This window comes from Mesoplodon densirostris, chromosome 9 (genome assembly GCF_025265405.1).
Source record: "Mesoplodon densirostris isolate mMesDen1 chromosome 9, mMesDen1 primary haplotype, whole genome shotgun sequence".
In the NCBI taxonomy this organism is placed as follows: domain Eukaryota; kingdom Metazoa; phylum Chordata; class Mammalia; order Artiodactyla; family Ziphiidae; genus Mesoplodon; species Mesoplodon densirostris.
In genome coordinates this window covers 70,494,889-70,520,706 of record NC_082669.1, presented here as the reverse complement: position 1 = coordinate 70,520,706, position 25,818 = coordinate 70,494,889, and the positions used below count along the sequence as shown (strand labels likewise).

Genomic DNA, 25,818 nt, shown 5'->3' with positions numbered 1-25,818 from the left:
TTTATTTCTATCCACCTTTGGAAGCGGAAGCACTGAGCATGGCTCTGTCCCAGCAACTATCACATTCTCTTTGTATAGTCATAATTTCTTGGCGAAGAGATGCACACTATAGATCACAGTGTCTCCATTCTCCAACTGGTGTGAAGGTAACAGATACGTGTTCATCATTCACTCTGCCATCATTGTGACATATACTTAGGCTGAAGGCCCAAGGCTGGAATCTGGTATGAGTTTAAACTTGCTGAGACTTGTGAACTTCAGAGAAAGGAAGTGTAATTCACCTTTGCATTGTATTAATAGCCCTTGCACCAAAATTGGGGTTCTTTGTAGATGCTCACATCACCATTATTTCTCCCTCGAAATATTTGGTTGCTCTTCATTCCATAGATTCAAATGGCATATCCCACTTTCAAATGTCTACAAACAACCATACATAGTATCTCAAAATGACACTGGTTGGTGGCAGGGAGAGGGGAGATGGGATAGGAATGACATGTGACTTTATACTCAGGCAGTTCAGGATTTCAATTCTTATTAACTTTTTGACCTCAGGCAAGCTATTAAAATTCTCAAATCTCAGTTTCTTCCTCAAAAAAAAAAAAATGGGGCTAATGCCACCTAGGTTACAGGACAATCTTGAAGATTAACATTAAAGCGCTGTATGTATCTGGCACAGAGTATACTCTCAGTAAAAGTAGCTATTATTATCAGTAATCCCTCTATGGATAAATCATTTGCTGATCTCTTTTCAAACTGTGTGTTTTCCTATAAATGCTCAAATGTCATAAATGAAATTTCCTTTCCAACTTTTTCCCTATTAGGATCATTTTTCAGATGGTGGCTCCCTATGTAGAAAAATAACTTTACAGGATGCTACAACTATAAACTATATAAAAAAAAAGCATAAGGAACTTTAGAAAACACAAAAAATAAAGACATATATGGGGATTAAAATTCAGGGCTTGGCCTGAAAATACATGAGACAGGGCTGAAACAGGATTTAAAATATACAACAGTTATTCCCAATATTTTTAACATCAAAAAATTAAGCCTCCTGTTGATTGCAGAAACTTACTGAAAGTACTCAACTAGTAACACAGATAACTCAACCAGACTCATGAAGGCTTTAGGACAAGCCTTGAAGTTCCCACCTCGTTAGTTTCCACCAATTCTAAACTAGTATATCATGAAAATTGCCCAATCCAAATCAAGTCCTTACATTAAAAACTCACCTTAATCCAGACCCCCACAAGAACCTCACAAATATCCTACCTTCATCCTCTTCCTTCCAAGATATTATTTTAAGGCTCCATCAAGGTAATCATCGATGACCACAGTAAGCAATAAAGTCAGCTTTGCCTTCTTTTGGTGCTATTTTCAAGAAGCAAGAATTTGACACCCCATAACAAATAGCTGTACATTTATGGAGTCACCCTGAAGGGAATGGCATTACAGTAGACCTTCCAATAGAAGGCTGACAGAGAAATCACAATTGCTCAGATTCATCCTAACATAAAACCCCAAGATTCCGAACCTCATGGTCTAACCAAATGCAGTCAGAGCACCAGCCACTTTTCTAAGCAAGTTGGAGACCCCTCCTAGTGGCCAAGTGCTATCCAGCCCCTAAATAAAAGGCTTTTTTTTTCAATCGACTGTTCAAAACCAAGACCTTTTTGTCCTCAGAGTGATGGTACAACCACAGTGCAAAATGGAACACTGCAGCAATTACATCAATATTTCAGACTAGTTTTGCAAACTAGTCTGAAGGTTTTTGGCCCACACTGCTTAGAAAAACTGCCCACATTGATCTAATTCACTCGATAATTGCTCAGTTCTCCAATTTATTGCCCGGATGTGGCCAAATTTCTCCCCATGGACAGGGAAGATATAATGACAGTCTATCACTAAAATGCGCCAAATTGCGCAAATTACCAAAAGTAAGGCAGAGGCCGTGTGAGAGGATTCAGGCATGGAGGGTCCCAAATTCCCATGTCAGAGAAGCAGCGGTGTGGCTGGTAACATGTAACTTGGACTGCCCCGACATCACGTGACCACAGAAATGACGAGCTGTCCCACTGTGTCCTATTACAGGGAAGTACAATCTGAAGCTGGACAGACTGGAGCAGGGAGAGGTAGGACACATCTCCCCATATTTCAGGGCAAGGTCAACTCTGAGGGTAGAGAATTACAGTCTCTTTTCAAAGCTCTGCCACAGCAAGTGGCCCCGGTCACTGGCAGGTGCTTCCGGCCACTGCATCCTCCTGCTGCCATGAGGAGTGGGAATCTTTGAGGCTTAGACAACACTTTTCAAACAAGACATCCTCAGAGGAGTCATCCACATTCCATACAAAGCAATTTATAATAAGTACTACAGCGGCTGAACATAAACCCATCTTCCCTTCAGAAATGGAAAAGACGAAATGTGCAGGGGGCAGATATCGTAGAGAGGGGAGAGAGAGGCAGTGGGGAAAGAAAGGGAAATCAAAGTCAGAATTCATTCATTCCTGAATTCAGCAATTATTATGAAGATCCATTATGCACCAAGCACTGAAGATACAAAAGTCACCATTTTACCCTCACAGAGTTAAATAAAATCATCACACGCACAAATATGTAATTACAAATCATTTTAAATGTTTAGGAAGTAAAGTATGGGTTGCTCTAGAGGGTTTAGCAACAGGACCTGATCTGGTCTTGGGGGCCAGAACAAGCTTCTGGAAAGAAGGAATGCTTGAGCTTCCAAGTGCAGGATGAGCGGGCATTACCTAGGTATGCAGCACCAGGCGATGGAGCAAAAAGGAGAGAAGAAAGAAAAAGCAGCCTAGGTAAAGGCCATGAGATATCAGACCAGGGCTCCTCAAAGTTTATTTGTTAAAGGAATCTTCTAGAAATCTCCCTAAACTGTAGATTTCAATTCTGGGTCTGGGGTAGGGCCCAAGCTTCTGCATTTCTGACAAGCTCTGGGGGGAAGCCAACACTGCTGGTTGGGTGCATGCTTTGTGTAGCAAGGATCTGGAAGATCTGCCCAGAGGCCAGAGCAGAGAGAACGAGGGAGGGTCAGTGATGAGGCCAGAGAGCTTGGCAGAGGTCGGACCACACCAGGCTGTGCAGAGCATCTTAAGGAATCTGGTCTAAGAGGAATGGGAACCATGAAGATCTGCATTTCCTTTGTTCTCTCCAAGGAACCTTGCTAGGAGTTTCATATTCCCTGGGAGACAGCACTTTGCAGTATCTAAAGTGTAAGTGAGAGCAAAGGTGTTTATGGACTTCAGGGGTTCTAAGAGCCAATAAAGTACAGCTCCTTCATCACAGACAGCCCATTAACAAGCCATGTTCATTAGTAAAAATCCTCAGAACTGAATACGCCTTTGTCAGCAAAAGTGATCTTGGCTGGTTAATTTGGCTGGTTTTGCAGACTGAGGACTTGCCACTCTGTTTAGAGTGTCCTACGCCTCTGTGGGCTTCCCTGCCTTCAGTAAGCGATTTCCAAGGATGCGGAGCCCACAGCGTTCTTAAAATAGTTTGGTAAAAGAGAACACAAGCACCTCTCGTTGGCACTTTGGTCTTTAGCCTTGCAAGCCTGAAGACGTTGGCTTTTCCAGAGATGTCTGTGCCAACTGCCACCAGCCTGTTCCCTGAAAATTTGATGAACAAAGGCACAGAGAACTGTCTGCTGTTCAGTTAGGCAGGTCATAAAAGCTCAAGCTTAAACGAGGTAGAAGCAGCCAAGTGCTTTTAACCAATTGCTCAATATACTTTATAAACTATTCTTTGCTTCTGCCATAGGAAAAAAGCATCTTCTTTCGTTTTTAAAATGAACACAGGACTCATTCACACTGAACACATGACATGAGGAATGCACTGTGCTACGACTCAGACAACTCTAAGGAATAGCTAAAGGAACTCAAGTGTTCGCCACCCTGATTAGTACCAGCTCTACGGAGAATTCATTCTCTTGACTCTGTCATTATTTATAATAGGTGAATGGGGATGATACAGTTTGACAAGTGATAGTGAAGCACCGCACTTCCTATGTGAATCATGATGTTACTCTCACCTAAAAATCAGAGAAGCTCTGCTTCTGTAATGGGTAAGAGCGAGTGGTTGTGAAATCCTCTCCAGATAATCTCCAAACATTAGCATGTTCTGAACTGTCCGGAATGCTGTATATACTATCCTGACCTAAAGCAAGGATGTAAAATCATGTGTAAGGCATTTGTTCCATCATCCAAGGAATCCATCTCAGTCAGATGAAGTGTCTTTCTGGTGGTCTGCCTGTGTCACCACATCCCAAAAACATGGGTAGACAGATTTTCACAAATTTAGAGAGTGTAACAAAGGGGGCTAGAGGTACAATACAATTTTCATGGTGTATATAATATCTACTTGAGACGGGGTTACCTTGAAGAGTTGGCAGTTCATCCATCAGAGATGGGTAATATACACTAGGGATGCTTTACACATCATGACTCCATGGGGTATGCTCCAAGGCAAACAGTAATCTAATGAGAATGGGCTACCTATCTAACAATAATTACTCTCCCAGGCAAGAAGGGCAAGAAGGAGCTGGCCAGCTTTAAAGGGCAGAATGGTCACAGTTTGGAAGGAAAGAGATTACTGAGAGAGATTAGGGTACTCCACCACAAGATAGAGATACGAAAGCAAGCAAAGAGTGCTAGCTAGCATCACTGAGCGCCCACAGTGCTGAGAACAGAGGTGAGCAAGATGAGTGTAAGAAGACGTGCCTCCCTCCCTGATGGAGGACCCAGTCTAACACAGAACAGGAAAATAATCCAGTAACCGTGCTACAACGGGGCAAGTGCTCACCTGGAAGTGTGTGTGTGCGTGTGTGCTGTGTGTGCACGTGAGGGAAAGATGGCACGTAAGCCAGCCAGTGAGAGCCCTGAGCCTCAGGAATACAAATGAGAAAACAGTTGCTGCTTCTGCCTGGAGGGATGGAGTGGTCAGGGAGTTGCTATGGGTGGTGATAACTGACTTTGAAAGGCCAAGCACTGACCAGGTGAAGGAGGAAAAGACAGGGATTCCAGACAGGGGCAGTGGCATGAGCAAAGAAGAGGAGGCATAAGAAAGTAGTGGGTTCAGGGAAAAGCTAGTGATCCAGTGTTCTACAGATGTGAGTAAGAATACCTACACGGGTACGTGTATGTACCTATATACATTCATATTCAGAGATATAAAAATATTGATGTCTGTGTATGTACCTATACACATTCATATTCAGAGATATAAAAATACTGGTGTCCTTGTTTGTACGCACATATATGTACCCGTATACATACACATATATGTTGTAGCCCACTGTTGCTACCCACCCACCTCCTCACACCCTCACGCACTCCGAGCCTCACGGGGCCAGACCCAGACCGCACGTTTGCAATATTGCCTTCTAAACAAACATCTGCCCAGTTGCCACCCTCAGGACAGGGCCATTTGCTGCTAAAACATTATCTCTTTCATGAGTGTACTACATCAAAAGATCGCAAAATAAAAGCATATTAAAAACCAATTTATTTTAATAACAAGCTGCAAAAAAGAAAGCTTAGGCCTCAAATTTTTGTATTCACAAAAAGAAAAACTGTTCTTATGACCCTCCCGATACCCAAGCCAACTCACAAATGTCCTATCCCCGAGCAAGAGCTCCACGGTCCCTTCTCCTTGTGCTAGCAACCCACAGACTGACGTCAGGGACACAGTCAACACCATTAGCTGCCCCTTACATGCTGAGGGTGGCAACGTGGAGAACTAGAAAGAATAGAGGATTAGGAATATAGGAATGTAGGAGATTAGAATATAGGGATATAGAAAATAATGTTGAATATAGGTCTGGAGGAACTCACGAAGCAGGAAAGCTTGGGCAAGCAACCACATCTTTGGATTTTTCTTTCTTCAGTTGAAAATGAAAGCAGGACTTGCAGGGGCCTGAACTTGGCCCTCCAGTGTGTTTCATCAGCGCGCAGTGTGTTTAAAAACACATGGAATCTGAATGTCTTGAGTGCATTTGAGTATGTGACTACAGATAGATATAGATATAGATATAGATATAAATATCCTCTCTCTCTTTCCCTCCTCTCCTTGCTTTCCTCCTTCCCCCTGCAAAAACCATCACCCTTGGTCGTGTTTACTTTAATGTGGACTCCCTAGGTTGTGTATGCATATGTGCTATAGGATGGGGGAAATATTTTGGAAAAGACATGTAGAGAAATGACAAATACTATGATTTATGATGATCCACATATGATTCTGCTTTGGTGAAATTAGGATGCTGAAGTTCCCTGTGTATTTTTTTAATATTCTGAGATGAGTACTGTATGTTCTTTATTACAAAAGATTAAAAGCTTAAAAAATATATGGTTGTACTAACTCCCTACTGTAAATAACTTGGAGCAGCGGTTTAAGACTAGATTCCCTATCATCACCATCACCACCAATGAGTTAACTCCAAATTTAAAAGACATTAATAAAAAAGATCTCTTTAAAATTATAAAATTAAAATTACTACACCAAATTCCTTTTTGCATTCCTAAGCACTCTGAAGATATCCTTAGCATATGAATTACAAATCAACAATGCCTAGAAAGGCAAGTCTATGGTTTTGTCTCACTAATCCCTTCTCCGCCCTGAATCCATGGTTTGGAGGCATTTCCTCCTGTCCGTTCCCTTCAACATAATTGACCAATCCTCAGATCAGCTTCTCTCCGAAGCAAGCTGCATTTATCTCCATCTGCTTCCCATTTGACTGCACTAAAGAACTCAACAGCTGCCTAAGCAAGAAGCTTCTCAGGCCCAACGAACAGAGAATCCGTGTCTTCCCAAAGAAGAATGTAGGTGGAGGGAATCAGCCTCTCTCCCTCACTCTTTAGACCAGTGGTTGTCAATCAGTTTTCCAAGACACACACGGCAATGTCGGCAGACATTGTTGCTTGTCCCAACTGAGGGGCTGAGTGCTCCTAAAATCCAATGGTAGAGGCCAGGGATGCTGCTAAACATCCTACAATGAGCAGGACAGCTGCCACCACAAAGAACTACCCAGCCCAGAAAGTTAACACCGCTAAGGCTGAGAAACCCGCCTTAGAGTGATGAGCTTTTTCCCTTGGTTCCACATCAGGAGGGAGAGGAGGAGAGACCATAAGGAGACCTAGGGCCGCTCTTGGTGAGTCCCAGCCACAATTAAGCAGAAGGAACACCCTTGGAACATCCAGGGCAGTACTTACAACACAGGAACACTTGGTACATTTGTCTCCTTCTGGCTGAAATTCCTCCCCTTCTCGGTACTGCACCCCCTCAAACACACAGCCTGGAAAGCAAAGAAGAATTTCGATTTAGGGCAGCAGCCTTGATTCAGCTTGACACTATCCTTCTATCCACTGTGCATCCATCCCCACCTTCACCCCCGCCTAGCACAGTGTCCTCTTCAACCAGAGAACAAGACCGCTTCATGGTAAAATGATAGATAGATAGATAGATAGATATAATATAGATATAAAATTATATATATATATATGGAATACAAAAGATTGACATGGGTCCAGAAACCCTAAGATACTAGAAAGCAAGTAAGACAGTGTAAGCCAGGTCAGCCTAAGCAGCATCAGTGCAGGGTTCTGAGCCCTGCAGAGCCTGAGGAGCTCACCAGGACTACCCTAGCCACAGCCAGGGAACCAAATCCCAGAGGGGTCAGAAGAGGCAAAGAGAAGGTCAAGCAACAGAAGTCATGGATGAGCTAAGGAGCAAATGACATGAAGAGCTGCCACTTGGAGAATACCCAGAAGTGCCCCCAACCTCTACCAGACCCTTCACATCCCTGATCTCACTCCATCTTCAGTGAGCCTACAAAGCACAGACTCTTATCCCTGTCCCATGGATGAGGAAAACATGGCCTAGAGAGAGAAAGCAATTCACTCAGCTGGGCAGGTGGCAGAGCTGGGATGTGAACTCAGCTCTGACCCACTGGTCGTACCATAGAGAGGGTCAGGCACCAAGACAAGAAAGGACAGAGGCAAGGCTGGAGGTGCCACACAGGTTCTCAGTCCCACCCTATATGCTGTTAAAGGGCCTAAGATGCCCCCCCCCACTAAGTTTGGCTAAATATAGGACCAAAAGCCCAGGAGGTGTCTCCTATTCAGAAAGATGACCAGGTCCCTGCTGTATTCTCAAGTGATCTCACAGGTGACTGGAAGCACAGGCTGGCCAGCAACCCTGTGTCACATGGGCCATGGAAGGACCGTCAGCTAATGGCAAGTCCACTTCCCTCAGGACTGTCCTCACGAGGTACTTTGCCAGAATAGCTGAGGTCACTTTCCACATAGTAGACAGTGCTGGAAGCAGCACTTTCAATGGGTGAAACTCAGCAAAGGGGGCTCTTGTGAAAGACTGACTCATGTCCCTGAGAACAGGTGTTCAAGGCCTGTCCAATGAAGTCATCAACAGAACCCACCAAACTCTCAAAGCAGCTGGGTCCTGACAACGGGAACATCTGAACATATGAGCATTGCCCATAACCACCCGACCTGGCCACTGGACCTACTCATTTTAAAGCTAGATATGGAGCCCTTTGTTCAACTGAAAGACACGGGGACAAATGCTACTGAAGCTGAATGGCTGAGTGAACTGTGGCTTTAAGGTCTTTCTGATGCCCACACCCAGAGCCAGTCAGTCATCAGCCACTTCCTGCTATTCCCTTTGATGCAGGGAGACTTGCTAAGCTTGGGACCCTCCCAGTGGCTCTATCTCAGCACTGTTAGTAATGGCAGGTGTCCAGTCATCTCTTTTCAAAGGACACTCCCAACAAAGGGTCTCCAATGCTTTCATATATGTTTGCACCACTGGTTCTGTCATACGGATTGCCAGACAGGTTAACTGCACAATCTACATTTGACAATTTAAATAAGGAAATTTTCAATGAAAATTGCACGCAAACTGTTCCCATCATGACCCAACCTCCTTGAGCAAACAGTCAGATGAAAAGGAAGGAGCAGACAACCAAAAATGCCCTGAAATCTGTTTCAGGAAGAAACTGACCACAAGCTGTATGTGTTTGTCATTATGTGGAATACCATTCCATGATCAATGACAGATGCCAGTCCTTCTGAATTACAAGGATAATACCCCAAGGCTTCGCTTAACTGTCCCTATCTAGACTTGGCTGAGGGCTCCTTCCCAAGACACAGGATAATGCATTCTGGATGTGGTCTCTTCTGAGTCTTCTGATTTGCATCCCAAAGGTTGGCCTTTGAAATTAAGGAGAGAGAGTAAAGTTGATTCTTGACCCCATAACCCAGGGCACAGTGCCTGCCCAGGTGTCAGGGGGCTGGTGTGTAGCACTGGCAAGCTAACTTTTAAAGATCTGCCTCCTAGGGCATCTAGACCCAAGTTGAAAAATTATCACAGTGTGGGGATAGGGGGAGGTAGTACAGTATGGGGCCCAAGAAAGAAAAGGGGCCAGACCCCAAGCCCACCTTTAGCCCTTACTCACTCCTGGGCATTGGGCAGGTACTTATCCTCACTGAGTCAAATTTCTTCCTGGATGAACTACAGACAGTACCTCATCCCCCACTGGGATGGCGGTGGGGACTTAGCGTTATATTATATGAAATCACGGAGCTCAGCCTTTCCTTCCTGGGAACTCAACTCAAAAACAAAGTGAGAGAAGCAACTGCTCAAATATGATAACTTCAACTGCTGAAATAAATTCACTCTGCTGTTTGTATATGCACACTTTCAAAGGCAGACTAAAAATATGATTATCTCCTAAGTGAGAAGGAATGTTATATATGCCAAGTTGATTCTATATCAATAAAGCAACAGTCTACTCAGCAGAACTGAATTAATATTTAAGAGCTTCGATACCTTTTAAATCTCTATGGCATATAAAATTTGCTCTGTTATCAATCTCAAGCTTGGCTGTGTACAGAAATTTTCTGGGAGGCCTGAGTGTCGCCCTCAGAGATTCTGATGGGATTGGTCTGGGAGGCAGCCTGGAGGTCAAGATTTATCTTTTAAAACTTCCCAGGTGATTTTCATGTGCAGACTAGAGTATTAGTGAGCTAACCTAATAAACACCCCTTAGGCATTTTAGAGGATGGTTACATGATGTAAAGCATTCAGTGCATTCAGAGGGGAAAAGTACTCAAGCAAACTCTGTGTGATAGATACAAAATAAGTGAATTATGGAAAGAATTATTTTACTTTCAACTGGTTTCTGGCCTTCACATAAGCTTATCCAATAATACAAGCTTCACAGAAATCCCAGTGTGAAAAGGAAGTTTGGCTCAATAAAGACTGTCCAGGGAACCCAGAAAGGTTAGAAGTAGTGGAGAGAGACTGTCCTTATTGTCATTCAAAGATGAGGGAAGGCTGGACTCTGGAAGGGCCCTGGTCTGCGCACACGTCAGAGTGTGTGGAGGGGAAGGGACCAAGAGCTCATCTTCGCAAAGCATCCCATGGCGATGCCTTCACTAATTCCCGGGAAGGTTCGCAGTACAGAAGGCCCTTTGGAGATCAACTTCAAAAGCAAAAAGAAGTAGTTGTGAGTATGGCCTCCAGCGAGGAAAAGCACTCAGAGTAAAACCCAAAATGCAGAACATCTGTCGAAGAGCAGGGGCCAGAGGCTTAAGGGATCAGAAAAAAATCTCTCACCTCAAAATCCCCAGGCTGGTACCTAAGGGGAAGAAAAGATGCAGGAGGCCTTTGTAATCCTGTTCAAAAAAGTAAGAGGAAACACTCCACCCACTGGAAAGGAAAGATCCCTTTGCTGTCAGCTAGGCTGTGGGACCCTCTAAAAAGACAGTGGGTCCCACTCACGGCACCACGCCAAAAACTGAGACCAGCAAAGCCCTAAGCTAAATCCTCTTACGGACACAGCTCTCGGTGTTCAGAAAACATCTGGTCGCCTCATCACCAAGGCGAGCTCTGGCCAAGGTATTGCAATATGAAGCAGTAAAAAGACATTTCTGGAAGCAAGCGAAAGCCACAGCCTTTCCTTCCAAAATAAGCGTTACCTGTGGCCCTGTGGAGTGGAAAGCAGGCCTCCAGAGCCTGAAGCATCCTTGCCAAGACCTACAGCACGTTGCAGTCATCCCGGACACGTCAGAGTCCAACCGGACATTTCTATGAAAAGGAGTTTGCACTCCTAACCCATTAGGTACACAGAAGTAAAGTGAGAAAAATTCCAGTCAGGAGTGGGGAAAATCATGCATTCCTGTGAGAACCCGGAGGGATTTCAACAGTGTTGTACTGTACCAGGGAGCCTCGCCGCCTTCCCCTTCCTGAGAATGTTACCTGGACAAGTGGGGCAGCATTTTCCCAGATGCTTGGAAGGGTTTTTACAATGAACGACACATCGCACCTCAGACTCTGTGACAACGCCTTCCTGAAAAACAGAACGCCGCAAGGAAAGTCAGCCCAGAATTCCCACTGAGGACTTACTCACTTTTGGAAAGTAACCAACTTAGTAGGAGAAGAATTCAAACACAAAAAGTGCAGAGGTGGGATGGGTGTCAGGTGCAGAGATATATGGCACAAATGAGGTCTGATGGCCCCAGCTCGCCCCATCTCAAAGTGCAAATCCTGTACCTGTTATCTTCCCTGTCCTGGTTCTTTCTCTTTGACTCTAATTTCTTTTCTTTCTTCCTCCCTCCTTCCCTCTCTCTCTCTTTCCTCCTTTCTTTCTTTTTCTTTCTTCCTTCCTTCCTTCCTTTCTTTCTTTTAAATCTAGTATTTAAAACCTCCATGCTATCAGCAATAGCTAATAGAGTCTAGCTGTTCATTCATAATTGTTTTAAGTTTTCAACACTGACTACGTTTTCTGTAATTGTTATTGCACTTTAAGCCATTAATTATAAGGCACAGAGTACAAACATAATATTCCAGACTGGCATCTGGAGACCTAAATCCTCACCACCCTTCCAGGAATAACTAGACACCAGCTCTGCAATCTTAGAAATTTCTCTGGGCCTCGCAGACAGTGTGGCTGTCAGTCATCAGATGAAGAGATTAGATAAAACTATTTTAACGTTCATATTATGTTCTGTCAAAATAGATACTTTTGGTCTTAATAATGAAATCAAGGGACTCATTTGCAAAGTCATCTTGGGACTCTAGCATTTTAATGTCGATTAAAACATTTTTTAAATTAATTTTCAGAGTTGGTCTTTGAAGGATTTTTCTCTATATTCTCTACCCATTTTATAAAATGGATTTGTATGTTTGTTTGTTTAATTTTGTTTTCAGGGGAGTGGTAACGAAAGCTAAAAAACTATGTAACAATTTGACAACTAGATAATTTTCTTCATCGTTTCTGCTACCGTATCATCTCAATCCAACAAGGAAGGTTATATCCTAACTGCCTTCATATCTGTCAGACCTGAGGCTTCTACTACCAGGGGAATTTATTGTGGTCTATATCACATTTGCGAAGGAAAAAAATGCCAAAATACCAGCAACATACAATATCAAAAAAGGAACTGGGCTTTAGTTATGTAACTGAAGCAATGCAAAAAGCCCAGGATCAATTTCCCTTTAGTATCTGCAATCCAGATGGAGGATTTAGGTTACTTCCCAGCATGAATTTCCTGTCTCTGATCTTCAAATTTTCCTCTTCCAGTAAGACACTAAAAGTGGAAAATAAAGGTAAATTTTCCACCATCAGAACTCCTTCAGTACAAAGACATAAGGAATAAGCTAGAATCCAACTCAAATGGAAATAAACCAGATCATTAGACTAGCTCTTATCTGTCTAGTATCTAGTTGTACCCAGTACTTGTAGGCTCAACCAGAAGTGTTTTAAATGACAGTGTTGCTTATTCTTTCGACCACCCTATGAGGTAGTACTATCTCATTTTATGGGGGATGAAAGTGTGGTCTAGAGAGGTTAAGTAACAAGGTATGTGAATGGCGATGCCCATATTCTACTCACTACGCTATACTCTCTCTTCTGTTACTGATTCTACACCCTGAGAAGAGAAGACCTTGGAGAGAGAGGTTGCAATTGTGTCATTGTGCAGAGAAGCATCTTAAAGAAAGACTTCCCTGACGGGTACCAGTAAATGGTCCTTTCCTGCATTCAGAGATGAGGTCTCCTTCCCTAAAGAAGGAAGAAAGTAAGCAGGAGTGGGAAGGTACCAGCTGAGCAGAGGAGCAGCTTTTTGTAACTACCTTAACAGGAGTTTGCTTTTGTGGTTATTGAGTGAAATAATATTTTGAAACTAGCTAACAGGGCGTAGGCAAAGTATTATGGAAGGAGAAAAATTAAAAGGCAAAGTTCATTCTTGGTAGCTAACGTCCCCTTTCTGCGCTCCATTCTATAGTTCAGCATTTCCTGACTCCCAGGGATGTTGGTCTTTAAGATCTCTTCCAGTAATAATTCAATATTCCTGCACCATTCTCTCTGGCTGTTGGTGAATGGCTAGTGACCAAAGCCGATATTCACAATGGATGAAGGCTTGATGTGTTATTCAGTCAACAGAATATTCCTTCCCAGATAATAGTTTCCGTTTAATTTAAACAAAGCCTTCATCCAAAGGCAGCAAAATTCACCACTGGTCCATGCAACTGGAAGACTGTCAAGACCTCTGACTACTGTATAAAAATGTTACACTACACTCCAAAAGGCATGCAATCATCTTGTTTAAAAGACAGTGTAGGGCTTCCCTGGTGGCGCAGTGGTTGAGAGTCCGCCTGCCGATGCAGGGGACACGGGTTCGTGCCCCGGTCTGGGAGGATCCCACATGCCGCGGAGCAGCTGGGCCCATGAGCCATGGCCGCTGAGCCTGCGCGTCCGGAGCCTGTGCTCCACAATGGGAGAGGCCACAGCAGTGAGAAGCCCGCGTACCGCAAAAAAAAAAAAAAAGGCAGTGTAACCATGGCTTTTGGAGTGTCCCTCTCAAAGATTGGAAATCACATCAGTCAAGAAGCAGGGTGGGGATGGGGTGATGCAAATTTCAGAATGAATGTGGGCTTTTCATGTTATTAAAAGTCATTGCTGTCATTATTTTGTTCCATAAAGCTGATTGCATGTATAACCCAGGGTAAAAATTCAACAAATATTTGTTGAGTCAATTAATCTATTATTCATATCTGTTCTAACTACTGCTTATTTTCATAAATAATTTAGATTACTACATAAATAAACTGGACATTTAACTGAACAAGTAACTGAAGATCTTATGAGCGAACATGACCACTGTGAGCTTATGCAAAGAACATGATTACATAAAATTCAGATTTCAATAAACTAAATGTCAATATACTTGCAATAAGATCAGAGAGAAATATGCATTATTATACTAACCTTGGTTCTCCCTTAAATGCAAAAGTATATCCTTGAACAGTGAAATGGGACTGAGGGAAAATGATTTAACAGCATCTTCTCTACAGAGAAAGTTTTTTAAATTATGTCAAAATTAGATGAGCATTTTTTTAACAGAGAATTTCTTTAAAGAAAAAGAATTAAGACAATTTCAATTCTTCATTTCCCCTTTGGTTTATCTTGCCTGTTTAAGACCTGTAATGATTAGAGCCACAGGGAAACAGTGCTCTTTTCAGAGTTCAGCAAGCACTAGGCACAGTGGGCTCCCTAGGACCCAAACTGGTGGTTCTTAAATTTGTTGCGTAGAAATCATTGAGGTTACAATGTACTAATTGCTTTGATTTAACACAGTCTGCAGACTGGCTCCAGCTCAAAATGTTTCTAAATCAAAAAAAGGGAAACATATATCCTCTAACAATACCTCTTTCTGCTAATAAGAATTCGTGTTTTGCAAAGTTGACTCACAGGAAGACATGAATTTTCCCCAAGGACATATGCATCTTCTCAGAGTTTTTCCAGGCACAGTTGAACAATGGTGAACAATTCTGCTGTGCGTTTCTGGAAGCAAGTCCCATGCAATATCTATCCTGTAACTGTCTTGTTATGGTGACTGTCACGATAAATTTGGACAAGGATATAGTTGGTTTTCCATTTGTTTCTCATTTTTGTTTTGCTTTTTTCTTTGGAGTTTTGTTCTGTGATGTCTGAAAAGGGTTTCTGAAGAGGACTTTATGGATTTCTTGTCATTGGAGAGTAGAATAGGTGGACTTTACCTGGCACTGGCGCAGGACACAGGCTTCAGCAGGACTCTGCCATTTGAAGGAGCTGTTATAGGTACTTCCTTCATAGGTACAACCTAGACGAAACACAGAAGCAGGAAGAAAGGCCAAGAATGAATGTGGGTTTCCTTTATCTTTGAAGCAAAAGAAGTTATGTCTTCTAAGCCAGAACTAGCAATCATAGGAACCACCATGCTCCTTGGCTATTTTCCTCCAAACACAACTAAGACTTCTGAATATCCACCTAGCTTTCGCTTACATTAATTCTTTGACTACTGAAAAGATTAACCTCACAGACTGTATTTTCAAATGGAAAACCACTGATTGATGAACTCTCTTGGCCAAAATGCATAACCTCGTGACTTTACTTATGCCTAGTTAAGTATGAGGAGGACCAGGGCTCAAAACACCACTGTGAAAGGGGATTTTACACAAGACTACATGAACTTAAGATTGCTGAAGGTCAAGAGGGAAATGTAAAACATGGTAAGAAATAAAAGAAAAAATTAAAATATAGGAAATGATTGCAGAATTCTATACCCATCTAAGACTCCTGACAAGCTACTGTCTTCAACAGATGAAACCTTCCAAGCCTTGCCTCCAAGCTCTAAGAGCTATAATTTCATATTTCACTTTGATTTTACTTTTAGGTATGAACTAGATTAAGGAAATCTGAAACTAACAATATATGGATTATCACTTGTTAATTCACTAGCCAAAACAGAAGTCATGCTTATTCATTGGCAAAAACAGAAGTCAAAGGCCAGAGATTCTCAAAAAAGGAAACAAGTTTAAGTCTCTGTAGAAAGAGCCAAAGAAATAATGATGCAAGAATCACAACCTAGATCTTGAATTAGTTTGCCCAAATAACACCCTCTACCTTGTGAGTTACATTTTCGGGGAAGATGCACCTGGCTATGCCAATAGTAACTGCACGATAGATTATTAGGAGCACACCAGGCAAATGGGATTTACCAATTATAGCCCAACTGCTTAGCCCAAAGAGTACAGCAGCAGGAACACACACATGGGATAATGCAGAAATAAAAGGGCCTGCCCCTCTGCACCAGTGATTGACTTCTGCCAAGCCAATCAACCTCGATTCACATCAGTTTTTCTTGTCCAAGACACAAAGAGGAGACTCACTTCCTTCTCTGAATTCTTTTAGATACTGCAGTGGTAATAAAAAAACGAAACAAAACAAAACGAAAAAACAACCTCAATACATACAAACAGAAAAATAAAGGACTTAAGATTTCAAGAGATGTTTTCATAAACTTGGAACCATGATTTGAATTCCCAGAGAATTATGAATGACTGAAAAGAGCTCAGTAACACTCTTCTCTCTAGTTCCTACAAATCAAATTACTAAAGTACACAGCTGATTGGAACCATATTAGGGAAATGCTTTCACTCTATATTTTTTAATTTCCTTTGCATGAAGTGTTACAGTGATAAAATGTTCAACCACAGGAACGCCTAGCACACTACAAATACTTATGCCAAACCCAGAATGAACACAGTAAATTTTCAACAATGAAAACAAGTATAAAATAATTTGGGCTAGCATAAATCTTACGGAACAAACGCACTTACAAAAGACGTGCCATGCGCATGTCTGATCCACTACCACAGACTTACTCGGTTAATAAATAACTTGTTCCGAGAGATGGAGGTGGGGAAATCAGAGGACCAAATCCAATTCATGTTAAGTCCAAGTAAATATGAAATGCCTGCCAAGTCTACCAGTGGAGTTTCCAAATATGTTATATATTTTCAGCCTCTGGATTAAAAAAAAACTGAAAGAAAGAGTGATTTTTATGCTGCTAATAGGGCAGGCAAAGAGCTTGCCTTTTTTACTTTGAAGGAGAAAGTACACTACAAGCCCATATAGACCAGGCAGGAACTGCAGGCCAAGAGACCGTTCCCAGACAATGCCAGGCCATGTGCAAAGGGCTCCCAGGAGTAGGGCAGACCTCTCTGGATTATTCCACCCAAAATGGGGTAAAAGGTATTGGCACCAGTGGTCCATAATACAGGGAACCCAGCAATGTTTTCTGCTTCAAATAACTCAACTGGAAGGCTGGCTCCTCCACCACAGTTTAACATATAAAGACCCAGGTCAAATTATGATGAGCTTCATTGCTTAACTGCCCTTGTTGACATGTCAGTCTACCAGACCTGAGTCCATATAATAGATTTTCCCAAATGTCGGATGAGTCTGAATGAATGAATAGACTCAAAAATATAGGCGTTAACCTCTTTCAAAAGTATAATCCATACCTTACCTACCCTCAACAGCATTGATTGGTTTTGGAGACTCCAATAGACAAAGCATCCTAGTAGATTTCATATGTAAGGGATTCTTGGGGATAAGATAATTTTAGAAAGGACATTTTCACTGCTCTTTGGGTTCATGTTCTAAGATAAACATCTTAATGAAAGACACTAACATGAGCTATGTGAAGACTCACATATACATACAATCAAGGGGAACCTCAGATTTACTCCAGACCTACTTCTTATTCTAAGGCAAATTTCTTTATAATAAAATCTATTTACCACCAATTGTATGCTGCTAATAGGGCAGAGAGGCAACATCTTGTCCCTCTTTTCATTGAAACTCCAGAGGAGGAATATATTAAATAACTATTATTGGCCAGGGTAGAAAAAGAGGCAAAACAAATTTTCCATCATACATTGAGGCAGTGTTTCTCAAACCATCTCTAGTGAAAGGTTTGTTTTGCTTTTGTTTTTCCAATCCAATGTGGGCCAATACTTTCATAAAATATAATAGTGAGCAGCTTGGGCGGTGGGAGGAGCGGCAGCGGCCAGGCAGCCCAGCTTCGCGAAGGCTCTCGGCGCGCCGCGGCCCGCAGGCACCCGTCCCGCCACCACGATGCCTAAGAGGGAGGTCAGCTCCACCGAGGGGGCGGCGGAGGAGGAGCCCAAGAGGAGATCGGCGAGGTTGTCAGCTAAACCGGCTCCTGCAAAAGTGGAAACGAAGCCAAAAAAGGCGGCAGGAAAGGATAAATCTTTCGACAAAAAAGTGCAAACAAAAGGGAAAAGGGGAGCAAAGGGAAAACAGGCTGAAGTGGCTCACCAAGAGACTAAAGAAGACTTACCTGCAGAAAATGGAGAAACTAAAAATGAGGAGAGCCCAGCTTCTGATGAAGCAGGAGAGAAAGAAGCCAACTCTGATTAATATCACACACCTGGTCCTATCAGTGGTCCCTGTTTCCCTTCTTGTACAATCCAGAGGAATATTTGTATCAACTATTTTGTAAATGCAAGTTTTTTAGTAGCTCTAGAAACATTTTTAAAAAGGAAGGACTCCCACCTCATCCCATTTTTTAAGTGTAAATGCTTTTTTTTAAAGAGGTGAAATCATTTACTGGTGGTTTATTTTTTGGTACAACCAGAAAATAGTGGGATATTGAATATGGGAGGCTTTGATTGTCTTGGGTGTCAGCTTAACATTCCACAGACGGAGGGTAGCTTCTATATCCTGTAATACAAAGCATACTAAATGGCAGTTTGGAGTCAGTTGTGCATTTAATGTCTTGAACACTTTAAATTACTTCTCTTCCCACGTTGTCTTTGGTAGAACTGTTCCCTAAAGCAAACCACTCACCCCTTGATCTTGGCTCTCCTGGGCAGAATTTTGTGCACTCTGTAACATCTTTGGTCGTGGTAGTCCAGTTCTTCTAGTAACTGTTAATGTGCTGTGAACGATTGACAATTTGAGTACGTAGTGTATATGATATTAGATTGTGAATTAGTGGGACTTACAATGTAACACCATATCAATATTTGAAGATATTGGTACTTGATATCCTGTGAAGGAAAATTTGCCCCCAAATTTTAAGCTGGAAAGTCACTGGAATAACTGTTCAGAAAAGAATCACAACTACATGATTTTTTAGGTTTTTGGTACATATGTTGAGAATTGTGTACAAATTGAAATGTCTGTGTACTGATCCTCAAAAAACCAATAAAATCTCAATTATGAAAGAATTTCTTGAAGCACATGAAAAAAAAATACATATATATATGTAATAGGACTTCCCTGGTGGTGCAGTGGTTAAGAATCTACCTGCCAATGCAGGGTACACAGGTTTGATCCCTGGTCTGGGAAGATCCTACATGCCTAGGAGCAACTAAGCCTGTGCGCCACAACTACTGAGCCTGAGCTCTAGAGCCCAAGAGCCACAACTACTGAAGCCCACATGCCTAGAGCTCGTGCTCCGCAACAAGAGAAGCCACCACGATGAGAAGCCCGCGCACCGCAACAAAGAGTAGCCCCCGCCCACGCGCAGCAACGAAGACCCAACGCAGCCAAAAATAAATAAATAAGTATATAAAATAATAATAATAGATTACTATAAAAATTAAATTTAAAAGATTAAGGCAAAATATAAAGTTTTATTATTATATGTAACAGGTATAGAATTACTTTGTAGAATCATGATAAACATTTCTAGTTGCTTACTCTCTGATTCTGTACTTTTCTCATTGTAGACCGGCATCATCGTTTCTGGACCATTGGTGACCTGCAGAGCACATTTTGGGTTGCACTGCATTGAGGGATGTGTCATGGGGTGGAGGAGCAACCCAAAGAAACAATCAAAAGATTTCAATCTTAGATATTTAGAACTAGAAGCAAACCTGCAGATAATCTACTTTTTCTCTTTCATTTACATGTAAGAAAATTTACACAAAAAAGATTAAAGTGGCTTACACAAAGTTAGAAGGCATTTGGTGTGAAACTAACACTAGAACCTGGTCCTGTATGAAATCCACATTTTCACATACAGGTCTAAACTGGCAGAATTATTTGGACACTTTCTAATTCATAATATCCTTTGCATTGAGGACTTCATGGCCCGGGGCAGGGGGGGAAATCAACTCTGTCCTTATAAAATTAAGTGATAGCAGATCCAGGAACTAAATGAAAAAGTGGGTAAGCTGGGCAGGCAGGGAAATGGTTAGGCAACCAGTAAAGTCACTTTTCCTTTTTCTTTAAATATTTTTAAATAAACTTTTGACAAGGGAATTTATAAACATTCATTAGTTTTCTTCGGGTGATAAAAAGTTTTTTAGGTTCCACAAGCATCATGAAAACCATCCATACTGTAGCAGGAAGAAGTGGTTATTTTCTGGTTAAATCACTGTAATATATTTAAACCAGTAGCTCTCAATCTAGAGTGATTTTGCTTTCCCCCTCCAATTCCCCACCCAGAGGACTTTTTGTAATGTTGGGAGATATTTTCAGATGTCACAGGTCGGGGATAAAGGTGCTACATGTCTCTAGTGCACAGAGGCCAGGGGTGCTGCTAAACACTCCACAATGCGCAACAAAGAATCAACCAGCTCACAATGTCAAATGTGCCAAGGCTGGGAAACCTTGATCTAAACCATCATAGGTAGCCACAAATGATTCTTCTTTACAAAACTAAAATAATACAAAAACAAGCCTAAACTAGCTACACGTCACTTGTACATTTATTTCAGCTTTTATATTTAATATTTTCAGGGTGGGGAAGAATTTCAGAGCACTTTTTAAAACACACACTCTTGCAGAGACGCTTGGCCTAGTTAAAAGTCAACTGGTCAACTCGGCAATGGAAACAGGAAGCACACAAATAAACTGAATCCACAATTAAGCAATAAAACTCACTTTTCCTATTAGCTGTGACCTTTTTCAGCAGCCACATTATGCCAAGGGAGACAGAATACTACACATTTTCATCATTCTGTTGTTAAAATAGCTGTTAAAAATCATCAGGACCATAAAAAAGATAGCATTGGCTGTCTAATAAGCCTTAGTTCCACCCAGTCTCACCCTTCTAGTCTTAATCCTCTCTTTTCAAGTTAACATTTAGCCTAAGAGCAGAGAACTGCATCTTATCGTTACCAATAACTTAACCCCTGGCACCCCAGGGCCTCACAACATGGCCCCAACCCACCTTTCCAGTGTTTTCCCTTCATTCCTGCAACTCCATCTAGGTCCCTGGGGTTATCCACCTTTCCCTGATCCTAATGAACTCGAATGCTTCTTTAAATAGGTTCAAGTTCTTCAACCAAGGCTATCCGGCTTCTGCCTCTATCAACCCACTGAAACGTCACTCTCTTGGGCTGCAGCTGCCTACACGTGCCCAATCCAAGGGGACACTCAACCCTTATCTTATTATCTTATAAGACTTCTCTGTGGCAAGCTGACCACATTTTCCTTTTTCCATCACTCCCCCACCACCCTGCTCCCTCCTCCCCCCACTTTCCAGATGTTCTCTTCCAATTATCTTTCCATTCCCTCCACTCCTGCCTCAACTAAGCTGCTGGTTGTTCCTCACCTGGACTATTACAACAGGCTCACTGCTTCTGGCTGGGATAGGGTCCTTTTTCAGGCATCCTCCTGCACTGCTACCAGTGTGCGCTCTTTCAAATCCAGGTCTTATTATCTCATTCACACACTTGAACTCTATCAATGACTGATGGTTCTCAACCCAGCTGAAGTGTATACTGGTACCTATCCCCAAGCTCTCTTCTCTAGACCAGTAGGATCAGAGTCTCTGATGGTGAGAAGTGGAAGAGGAATCTAATGTGCAGCCAGGATTGAAAACCACTGAACTTTACTATAAAATGCAAACTTCTTAACGTATACAACTCTCCGGTCTGGCCTTGACTCACCTATTTATTCTCTTTGCTGCTGCTCCCAAACTCCCCCCACTGCAGACACGCTGCACTTAGAATTCTCCCAAATATGGCCAGATAATCTCATCCTATCATTTCGCAAATGCTGGTCCCTTCTTGAAAAACCCAGATCTCCTCCATTCTCTCCATCTCCATCATCCCCACAAGGACACAAAGGTCACCCAGGCTCTCCTTCTTTGCCTGGCTAACTCCTCTTTCAAGATGCAACTCAAGGTCACAGCCTCTAGGAAGTCTTCCTGGAAACTTCCCCACTGAGGGTGTGCTCTAGTGCTCCTTCTCCAAGAAGACTTGTCCTTTCAAACACCTATATTCTAGATCATTTACAATACTTTGTGTGTAGCAAGTACTTAATCAATGTTTCATTTCATTAATAATAAATAGTAAGCACCAATATTTGCAGCTATTCCTGTAAAACACAGGGGGAAAAGAAACGGAGAAAGAATGACATTCCTTGGATGTCCTGTCTTCTCTTTTGGCAGGTAGACTAGTTCAATTCACTATTCCACCTCCAGAAACAGCAAAGTTTTCCTGGAGCAACTCAGATGCCAAAGTCTGTCTCTTCTAACACCGACCCCCATCCGCAGTCCCCCATGGACCAGGCCAGCTAGGGCTGAACACAATGAAGGAAAGTCCTTGAGCATACCAGCACCTACTGTCCCTCAGAAATGAGAAACACATCAACACCGTCTCGGTCCCCTCTTCCCATACTGTGCACACCTCATTTTAAGTTAATTTTCAGGAGGGTGTCTTTTCTTTCCAAAATCAACTTTGATGCTCCAAGTTACTGGTTTATTTTTGTCTTGTTTTATGGGGGGTGGAGGGGGAGAGTAGCATGCAAACTGCCATATTTATTTAAATGAAACCAACCGTATGGTCTTTGAAATCAGTTCATGCCACATGGTACAGGGAAGCAGAGAAGACAGGTCTGCCATTCTTTGCTGTTTCTGGGCCACCTGATCGGGCAGCCCCACCCCCTAGACTTGGTCAATAAGCCCCAGATTACCCCAGCCCAATACAATTTTATAATGAACCATTTTTCGGACACTGTTCTCCAGGAATATACAGAAGTATAATCAAAAGGGATAAACATAAAACCTGACTAGCCATTCTAGGGCTTAAGTTGTGTCCTTAGGAGTTCATTTAAAACAGGCTTTTATTACTCTTCAAGGCTGTACCTACCATGAATCCTGCAGTCAATTTTGCTTATTTTTAGCTAATGGGAGTTTTATAGTCAAACCATTTCCTCAACCCCAAGAGAAAGACTCAGACCTACGAACTGAGTTCTTAAGGAGTGGTGTGTGCCCCCTGGACACAACAGTCTTTTCCATAGCTTTTTTTTGTTTTCCAGTTATGAATTAACCATATGATTGAAATGAAATAATCAACAATAGAAAAAGAAGTGGTAGAAAGCTATTTAACCTATTTTTTATGCTTTTGTGAATAAAATCCTACATACACAGAAATATCAGATAAGTACAGATGACTTGTAAATTCAACTCAGTTCACCAGTATAAAGGAACACACAAGCTCCATGTGACTTACTTGGGTTTCTAATCTATGTGTTTATTGAGGACTATAAAGTGATGAAACTGTGGCTCACAGGACCAGTCTCATGACTTTACAGTATTGTAATACATACAATATCTGGCATTGATGTTAAGGTAACAGAACAGATTCAATAAGCCAGAAATAAATTAGGCTTCTATTCGATAAAATATGCTTTCAAACTTTTAATATAATTAATTCAATGAAGGAAATATGCAATACATTAAGGACAAAAATGCTTGCAACAACTTTTTAATATGAGCCACATCAATCATCCCTGCATTTGATCTGGTCTTACCATAAATATTTCTTAATTTAGGAGTGCTTCTACCTCTAGGCTGAATCAGTATTGCAGCAGCCATACTACCCCCAGCACCCCATTGTCAAATAGCCAACACCCATTGCTTCTCACCAGGCAAAGAAGAAAGAACTATGTTGAACTCATACTGAGCAAAAACAGAAAAAGAAGAAGAAGCTGGAGAGACTGTCCTGTGAAGTCATAAGCTTGGTTTTCCAACGTGGGCAGGAAAATGTCACTAGAAGTCATTTCCAAAGATGAATTCCAGGGACTTCCCTGGTGGCGCAGTGGTTAAGAATCCGCCTGCCAATGCAGGGGACACGGGTTCGAGCCCTGGTCCGGGAAGATCCCACATGCCGAGGAGCACCTAAGCCCCTGCTCCACAACTACTGAGCCCACGAGCCCAGAGCCCATGCTCCGCAACAAGAGAAGCCACCACAATGAGAAGCCTGTGCACTGCAAAGAAGAGTAGCCCCCCTCGCTGCAACTAGACAAAGCCTGCGCACAGCAACGAAGACCCAACGCATATACATATATGTATATGTATAGCTGATTCACTGTGTTATAAAGCAGAAACTAACACACCATTGTAAAGCAATTATACTCCAATAAAGATGTTTAAAAAAAAAGACCCAACGCAGCCAAAAATAAATAAATTTATTTTTTAAAAAAAGATGAATTCCAAAAATATTTTCAGAAATATTATGTAAATAACCCTCCAACAGAAGAAAAAGAGAAAATTCAAATAACTGCATAATTGTTTTAGGTGAGGCATTGTACTTGGAATTTTCACATGTAATTTAATTTTATTTTTATAAAAAGCACTCTAGGGCAGAAAACACTTTACCCCTAGTTTTTAAAATGAGGATCTAAGATTCAGAAAAGCTAAACTACTCTGTCCAGGTCATACACCCACTCTTTTTATCTTACTCTAAAATCCACATTCCATTCATTCACTGGGTCCTGCCAGGCGCATGGGAGAAGCTCAAAAAGTAGTAGTTTCAAGAGTAGAAATGATGTCCCTGGGGAGGATAACATGCTGCCTTTCACTTGCTAACTTACATGATACTTTAACATCATGTTCCAGTGATGCCTTAAAACCAGTATTATAAAGTAAAATGCAGCTTTTGCAGCTGAAGAGGCAAGACCCGATTCTATGGATTTACATTTACTCTGTTCTAAATGCCTTTACCTTCATCTATGAACCATGCTATGCCTCAGGCCTTTTGACATCATGAAGCAACAAATAATGAGGGATCAAAAGATCAAATTCAAACATCTCAGGCCAGATTGACGCATTTTTCAAAACAGGAACATGTTTCACAGTATGGGATGCACAGGAACAGCTTAAGAAAATAAAATTTATTTGAAGACAGCAAAACAACCAACAATCTCATAGGATAAATTATGGCAGCCACAGATAAGAAGTCACAAATGGGCCTCAGCTTCCTGAATGTAATTTCAAAGACATCAGTGAAACTCTCTTTGACAAGCATAAAGAAGAAATGAAAATATATACAACACACATACAAAATGCCATTTGCGTGACTAATGTAGTGCCCTGCATCATTTTTACACTTTGGGAAGCATACCACACAGATGCAACCTTTATAGTTGATTAGATAGGATGTTTAGGGCTCACTGTAAAAAAATTGTCAGATCTTACCACCTCCTTTTTCTCTTTTATATTTTGAAATAATTATAGATTCACAGGAAGGTACAAAAAATATACAGGGAGGTTCCACATACCCTTCACCCAGCCTCCCCCAGTGTTAACATCTTGCATGACCATAGTACATATCAGAATCAGGAAACACATTAGTTGACATTGGTGTGGTCCACTGAGCTCATTCAGATTTTACTGATTTTACATGCATTCATTTGTGTGTGTGTTTGTGTGTGTGTAGTTCTATTCAGTTGAATCACATGTTTAAATTTGTGTAACCAATCAATATACAGAAGTGTACTATCACCACAAGGCCCTCTCAAGCTATTCATTTATAACTACACTCACTCCGCTTACAGCCTCCATCTCTAAGCCCTGACAACCACTTACTAGCTCTCCATCTGTGTAACTTTGTTATTCAAGAATTTTATATAAATGGAATCATACAGTATGTAGCCTTTTGAGATTGGCTCTTTTCTCTCAGAATAGT

At 41.8% G+C, this 25,818-nt stretch overlaps 2 protein-coding genes across 3 annotated transcripts in view; one reads left to right on the top strand and one right to left on the bottom strand.

Annotated features, from left to right (window-relative positions):
- Window positions 1-25,818, bottom strand: part of BMPER (BMP binding endothelial regulator) — a 252,603-nt gene that overhangs the window by 175,781 nt on the left and 51,004 nt on the right. For both annotated transcript variants that reach the window (XM_060108393.1, XM_060108394.1), the window contains exons 4-6: window positions 15,100-15,182; window positions 11,299-11,389; window positions 7,233-7,315 (exon numbers count right to left, since the gene is read on the bottom strand). In XM_060108393.1, the coding sequence (XP_059964376.1) occupies window positions 7,233-7,315; window positions 11,299-11,389; window positions 15,100-15,182 (257 nt within the window). The remainder of the gene's footprint in view (window positions 1-7,232; window positions 7,316-11,298; window positions 11,390-15,099; window positions 15,183-25,818) is intronic.
- On the top strand, window positions 18,005-18,330 carry LOC132496219 (non-histone chromosomal protein HMG-14-like). Its single transcript, XM_060108463.1, has one exon. It carries the CDS (start codon window positions 18,005-18,007, stop codon window positions 18,308-18,310), a length of 306 nt encoding a protein of 101 aa, XP_059964446.1. The 3' UTR covers window positions 18,311-18,330.

What these genes read in the sequence shown, in the direction of transcription:
- LOC132496219 (XM_060108463.1), top strand. Translation starts at nt 18,005, where the DNA reads ATGCCTAAGAGGGAGGTCAGCTCCACCGAGGGGGCGGCGGAGGAGGAG.